The sequence below is a fragment of the Esox lucius genome, chromosome 4, assembly GCF_011004845.1.
Source record: "Esox lucius isolate fEsoLuc1 chromosome 4, fEsoLuc1.pri, whole genome shotgun sequence".
Lineage (NCBI taxonomy): Eukaryota > Metazoa > Chordata > Actinopteri > Esociformes > Esocidae > Esox > Esox lucius.
Genome location: NC_047572.1, coordinates 26,574,721 through 26,582,230, shown reverse-complemented (window position 1 = coordinate 26,582,230; position 7,510 = coordinate 26,574,721). Strand labels below are relative to the sequence as shown.

Here is a 7,510-nt window from a genome sequence, read left to right as displayed (position 1 = left end):
TGGTTAAGACAAAAATAGCTAAAATGTTCTAATGCTCTAAAGGTAAATAAACACAATAATGGTAAAAAAAAAAAAATATATATATATATATATATGTGTGTGTGTGTGTGTGTGTGTCACTGGATGCGCGAGGCCTACATCAAGCATCTATCTCCATCACTCTCTCTCACCTTATCTCGCTCTCCCAGTGTGGATACTAAACCATTCACACTGCACGAGCTGTAGAGCAGCGGTAGAGATTTCCTCTTTGAATTGCTGCAGCCGGTGTGAATCGTTTTCTCAGACTCGCAGCTTACCTGCTTTCTAAATTAACATCCTCACAAACCGCGAGCTTTTGCATTTGTTCTCTAATACCATCTAGTCCATAATGGTAACTGCAGTTCTTGCTCTACAGTTTTTACGCGTTGGAACCTTGGGGGGAAAACTAAAACTTCTGCTTTCTCGTGTTTTTTATTGCCGTTACAGTTAAATATCATGCGAGCTTATGTTGCTTGGATCCTCTTGTATGGAGTTACAGGTATGTTAGTCCTAATTGTGTGTTTATACCAGTTTGTTAACTGACGGGCTATTTACCGATATTGTTTGCTGCTTTGTCTATATTCACAAGTCCAATTCTTAGACTTGTAATAATGTTCATGCAGTCGACATTGCACTAGTTGCAGTTATATGCAAGCTATATTGTTGCTCTGGCTAGCTAATTTGAAATGCGCTATTACGAATTATAAAACAAAACTTAGAACCCATCAATTATGACAGGTGTTCTCAATCGTTTAGGTTAAGAACCCCTGTTGTGGTAGCCAATTCAACAGGGACCCCCGCATATCCAGAAAACAACTTAAGGGAGATTAAAAAAATAGCATTTTACGTGACGAACCAAATCCTTGGCACTTGGAAAGTGGCGAGTTGAATCCGTAGTGACTTACAGTTAGTGGCAGGTAAGAGATCCACATTACAGCCTCAAAAGTTTTTCTATGGATCCTTTTGCCAAAATACACAAAAGAACCAGACCCCTCTCAAAATGCCTGTTGTAATTTCTTGCTTTTTAAGTCATAATTATAAAATTGTCATTGTGTATTACTTCTGTGCGGTTTTCACAAGTGTGGTACATCTTCATAGCTCATAGTACAAAACTCAAAACAGACAATTGAAAATGCATTTTCTTTTATATAGGAAGCATCATTTCAATTAAGTACAACCCCACAGTAGAAATCCTATGAAACCTTTTCATCAGAAATGCACGTTTCGCATTGCAGACGTCATAGTGCAAAGTAATTGCCTTCCACATTCCAATTTAATAACGTTCTCTTTTGTCTTGTAAAAATTAATTTCTCTCTTAATTGGAATGCTCTTTTGAGACAGTTGCGTAGCCAGTTGACAAACGTGTGAGATAGTAAACTTAGTCATTTATAAATTCCGAAAATTATATAATGAAACTATTTTCAGTGGCAACCTAAACATTTTGACACTATTGTCATGATAGCCCCTGATCGCTCTCAGGTTTTGACTGAAAAGTACATTTGAAAAAATCTCATATTGTAAGATCTAACACATCTAATACATGTACAGGAATACATGTATAGGAATACATTATCTAATACATGTATAGTAATTGAAGAATGGATTTTTTGGATGTTTCACTTAGAAATAGTCTTTCACTTAAAATAATATTTTGGCACAATGCTCGGTGGAGTACTTGATTACATCCCATATTCATGGTATCTTGGCGGAATTCTAACAACCTCTGAGATGCATGCCTTAATGCTATTTACTAATATAATTAACAGAAAAATATTATTATATTCTAATGCTGTTGTATACAGTCTGAAAAAACTTGGCTTTTGCAAAGTGAGTTCTCAATTTTTCTTTTGTTATTCCATGTGGAGTCAATCTCATAACTCTGGAGTTATCAAACGAATAGTTCCATGCTCTTATGAACTGAGCTAAACAGGATCATCTCTACATTCATTTAGTATTGGGTACTAACGAAATGCATGTGAAAGTTAATACAAATGAAGTTACTGTCGTAAATATACAGTATATACAGTACGAGTCAAAGGTTTGGATGCACTTAACTCTTCAAGTGAACTGGTAAGCGTTTCTAAATGTTTAACTGGTACTGTATATTTCATCAAGTTTACAGTAATATTTGTGTAATGCCAATGGCCAACCTGAGAAGATCTCACTGGCTCTTGGGTATTCAGTTGCCCTACTGAATGTCCAACTGTTTGAACTAATAGGTAACCTCCAGAACATTTACACCTGGCCAGCTGACAGGAATATAGACTGTAATGAGTTCATACTGCTTTGTAGAAGTATGCGTTCTCAACATCTCCTTTTTGTGATAGGAGTGTGTGTGTGTGTGTGTGTGGGGGGGGGATTATTACGCAGCATTTCAAAATCTCAAAAAAAAAAAAAATGAGATCTTGGAAAATACCTGAATGCTTTTATAATGTTTTGTTACAGAATTACCAAATAATTGTGGAAATAGTAGAAAAAGTAATACCAAAATAACCACTGGCTAACCAACAAATCCATAATAGTTGAGTAGAGGGTAAATGGGCCAGACGACTCCCAGGAGACATTTCAATTTCACGGTAGCATAATATGGACATGTTGAATGATGGGCAGGAATTTGTCCAATGGAATGGGTCTAACTTAGGCAATTTATTTTCAAATAACAACTTGTGATGAACAAATTTAGGTCTGGCAAAACCCCTGATGAGGTATTAATGTAAAAGTTGCATTCACTAAGAGTGAAATCTGGACTGCATTCAGTACCATAATGCAGTGGTTGTCCGCCGAGGTGCTGCAGGGGTCCACTGCAAGTTCTCAGAACAACAATATACAGTCCAGTGTAACTCCTCAATATGCAAATTATCACCAAATAAAATGAAGTTGGTTACACACACACACACACACACACACACACAGTGTTTTCCTGCTAAGTGGCTGCTTTCCCTCCTGCATGAAGTGATGTGGGAGAGACGATGATTTACCACGAGCTTGGGAACGGTATTTTCAGTCGTATTAATAATGCCCAGTATTTTCCCACGATGTGGAAGGGAGTCCTGTCGTCATTGGTCCTCTTTCGTTTGTAAAGATCTATTGGCCCAGAAACCATCTGATGCCGGAGATACTGTACATGTTGTGACTTACAGTTCCCTCCATAAGTAAAGGGATGGAACAGTTGATTTTGGCTGTACACTCGAGGCATATTTAAATACGATCAAAAGGTAAATTTGAGGCTAAAGTACAGACGGTCACCTTTTATTTCTGTCCGTTTCAATACATACATTTTTTACCAACTAAGAACAACATCATTTTTAGAGTTCCCATTTTATCTGAGTATTTATTTTATATAAGTATTGGGACATGTGCTCACAGGTGGTTGTAATTGATTAGGTGCTTCCTGTTGTATTGATTGTTTACTCACAACCTACAAAATGCTGGGGAGGAAGTGTCACAATCTACATTTCGCTGAGGAATTAGAAATGCTACACTGTTTAGGTGCAAACCTCTGAAAACAAAAACAGAGTAGCCAGATAAAAATGTCCTAAGAAGTACTGAGATCAGCCAGTACAGTTTTGGAACAGAGTTAATTAGACAGATAAGATGAAGGGGAACCTTTATTAAAGTGATTGCAGGGTAAAAAAAGCATAGGATCCAATGCCTACCACCTCATTTGTGAAGCATGGTGGATCATGGCATGGGCATGCATGGCTGTTTTAGACTGACCTAAAGATCGGCCAAGTCAATCTCCTGATTTAAACCTGACTGGACGTGCATGTCACTTGCTGCAGAGCAGACTGAAGTCAGAAGCTCATAACAGGCAACAGGTCAAAATGGCTACTAGCTTTTAGACTTCTTAAATTTGCTTTAAGTTGAATTGTCCCAAAACCTATATTTGCATAAAATGGGTGGATGGAACTGTGTAAGTGCTGTTATTCTTAGTTGGTGAAACATATACACTGACGGGCCAAAACATGACCACTCACAGGTGAAGCAGTAACACTGATCATCTCCTAACAAGGACACATGTCAAGGTCTGGGTAGATGGCAAGCGAACAATCAGTTCTCGTAGTCATTGTGTTGGATACAGAAAAAATGTGCAGGAGTAAAGACTTAAGCGACTTTGACAAGGGCCAAATTGTCATAGCCAGGTGACTGGGTCAGAGCACCTCTGAAACAGCAGCACCTTTGGGGGGCTCCCGCTCAGCAGTGGTGATTAACCAACAACAGTGGTTTGAGGAGGGACAGAAAATGTTAAAGATGGGTATGGGCGGAATATGTCACAGCACACAGTACATCGTTCCCTGCTGCGTAGCCGCAGGCCGGTCAGAGAGCCCATAATGACAGACCGGCAGACCGGTCGAAAGCACCCACAATGGGCATGCGAGCATCAAAACTGGATCTTGGAGAAGTGGAAGAAGGTTGCGTTTTCCGATGAGTCTTGTTTTCCTTTACATCACGTGGACGGCCGTGTACTTGGGGAAGTGGTGAGACCAGGATGCACTGTGGGAAGACGACAATCCGGTAAAGGTGTGTCATGCACTGGGCAAAGTTCTGCTGGAAGACCCAGGCACTCATGTGGATGTCAAGTTTGACACTTGCCACCTACCTACACAGACCAGGTACACGCCTTCATGGCAACGGTGTTCCCTGATGACAGTGGCCTCATAACACACCCTGCCACACGGCACACATTGTTCAGGAACAGTTTGAGGAACACGATGAAGAGTCCAAGGTGTTGCACTAGGGTCATTTCCCCAGATCTCAATCCCATTGAGCATCTGTGGGATGTGCTGGACCAACAGGTCTGATCCAGGGCGGCTCCACCTCGCAACTTGAAAGATCTGCTGCTAATGCATTTATGCCAGATACCACAGGACACCTTCAGGGCTCTTGTAGAGTCCATGACTCGGCAGGTTGGCGTTGTTTTGGCGACACACAGAGGACCAATAACATATTAGGCAGGTGTTCATAATGTTTTGGCCCATCAGTGTATAATGCAGTGCATGAAAATACCATTTTATAATTTTTTTAATTGATTATCGTACTCCTTAGTGATGGCTGAAAATGTCACGACCCACTGGGTTACACAGTATGTTCAGACTCATTAGGGGCTGCTACCTTGAAAGGTAACTTGTAACTTTTTTTTTATTGTGAATTGTAAACTGCTGAAGAAAATTCTTGTTAATCTCAAGGAAACTCTCGTAATGGGAATCGGTTCAAAATTGGGTCAGGCCTACAGCTGAGTAAGTGAGGAGTGAATGTAGCGTAAGGAGTTGTGTGAGACAAGAGAGAGAAGCATTTTTAGTTCATGCCATACTTTAGGAAACTCTGTGTCCGATGCAGTTATCTTTTTTCTCCTTCGGAATATGACAGTGACTACCTTGATATTATTTATAATAGCCCTGACACACACAGCATCATTGTCATATATGAAATCATGAAATCAGATGAGCTCCAATGAATTTAAAATATATACAAATATTATGGAGTAGGAATAAGATCAATCTACTACAGTAACCCAACTGACAAGCCAGCCCTGTTGATGCAGTGTAAAGTTGCTCTTTAACTCCAGTGCTGGAAGTGGTCCACATTGACAGATGGACAGTGAAACTGACCAACATCAGTTGACCTAAATAACTTTTCCATAGGGCTATTTGGGTCAATGAGAAAACACTTTCTTCCCCAATCTTGTTCTTGAATCTGCATGTATTTTGTATACAGATCAAGGCAGATCCTCATTGTTGTTACAGATTCACCAGAGCCCCCCCCCCCCCCCCCCCCCCCCATTGTCACAAAACCATTACATTTTGCGTTATTTTAAGCGTTGTTTATCATCAACATTACTCAGCCATCCTTTTTATGCATTTGATCTGGAACTGCTATTTAACAGCTGCCATAGGATCTGTGGAGTGTACTAGGGTAGACTTATATGATTTGTCTGTCACAAAATTCAGCTGTCTTGTAGGTGTATTGCATGTTACTTGTGCTGTCAAAAATCTAACTCTTCATTGAATGAATGCAGATGTGCCACTTGGTGGCTAATTCAGTGGCACATTTTCATTTGTGCCAATTATATACTTATTTGAAACACAAAATAAATAATTTGATTTATAAAATATTGAATCAGTCATCTTCAGATTTCATTGGTCCTTCAGTGGAGTTTGACTTGCGTTAAAGGAAGACATTCTAGAAAATACATTGCCGTGAATATATACCTTGGTACAAGGTGACAGTTCATACAGATTTTGATCGAAATGTCGACAATAGTTTTCTCGCTTTATTTATTCATAGAAAATGCCCCTGGTAGACTTTATTCAGCCAGTGTTAATGTTGTCAATGTGAACCAAGGCAGGAAATATCAGTCAACATCCTGGTCGCCCCGACGAAAGATTCATCAACAAAAGAAAATACAGACTAGAAGTATTCAGGATTTGTTTGTTGAATGCAGACTCAACACGTGATTTGAGATTCGTTTTCGATATTTATGGGGCAATACATTTGGCGTATGCTCACTGAGTGAGATTGAGATTTTAATAATAGATGATGTAATGAGGGAAGTGAGGAGTAGGAGCAGGTCTCTGGAGAATCTCACGAGAAGGGAGGAAGGGAAGAGATTCAGGGCTGTTAGGTTGTGGGGCAACCGGGAAAAGCTAGCCTGAGAATTTTATCTGTAGAGAGCAAGGAAAAAGCGGCTCATGTATAGACAATTTTGGTGTGTGAGGCAGCAGAAGGTGACCAAGTGGGCTAAATAAGGTGCGATCAACCTTTTGTTTACAGGGTCTGAGTTCACCAGTCTGGTAGAATTTCAAATGCAATGCAATGAATTAATTAGAAAATAGAGTGTTGTGAAAAATAAGAGGTGTAGCGACATGTGAGCATGTGCAGAGGGAGCACTGTGAGTGTGCTCTGCTAATGGACATTCAATTTTACATGAAGCTCCTTTTAATCAGTTTTGGCCAATCATAAGCATGCATGCCTTAGCAATAATATGTAATGCAATCACCTCAGTGGGTGATAATGTCATTCAGTGGCATGGTCAAGCTGAGGTAGTCCGCACTTAGTGCAAGGAAAGTGTGGCGTCTGAGCATGTGAAGAAGGCCGACTGCCAATGGACATTCAATTTCACATGCAGCTACTTTTAATCTGTTTTGGCCAATTATAAGCATGCATGCGGCAACATAAAAATATTACTAAATGTGTAATGCAATCATCTCACTGTTTGATAATGTCTTCCAGTGGCATTGTCATACTGAGCTAGCCTATATTGTTAAGAAGGACAAAAATGCAGTGGAACTAATACATTACTTTAATTGAAACTGTGTTTTACTAAATGACTAGTTGGAAAATGGGTAGAAGTTTCGTTTGTTGGTTCAAAATGTATTGCTAACATGTCGTATAGTCATCATGCTTTAGTCTTTTTCTGTGTTGGTTGGGTGTCTGCGAGCTTAACCTAAAAAGTCAGCAAGAGCCTGTCCTTAAACATTCTGAATCTGCTGAC

The 7,510-nt window shown here is 39.7% G+C and overlaps 1 protein-coding gene across 6 annotated transcripts in view; it reads left to right on the top strand.

Annotated features, from left to right (window-relative positions):
• The first annotated feature begins 220 nt into the window (after positions 1 to 220).
• The window catches only part of rxfp1 (relaxin family peptide receptor 1), a 68,229-nt gene continuing 60,939 nt past the window's right edge, over positions 221 to 7,510 (top strand). For 3 of the 6 annotated variants that reach the window (XM_034291633.1, XM_020045701.2, XM_010899941.3), the window contains exons 1-2: positions 221 to 370; positions 466 to 517. In XM_034291633.1, coding sequence (XP_034147524.1) covers positions 368 to 370; positions 466 to 517 — 55 coding nt within the window. In that variant the 5' untranslated portion in view covers positions 221 to 367. Of the gene's footprint in view, positions 518 to 7,510 lie in introns of all 6 variants that reach the window. The other 3 variants (XM_034291634.1, XM_013133573.3, XM_013133572.3) reach the window with 1 other exon arrangement.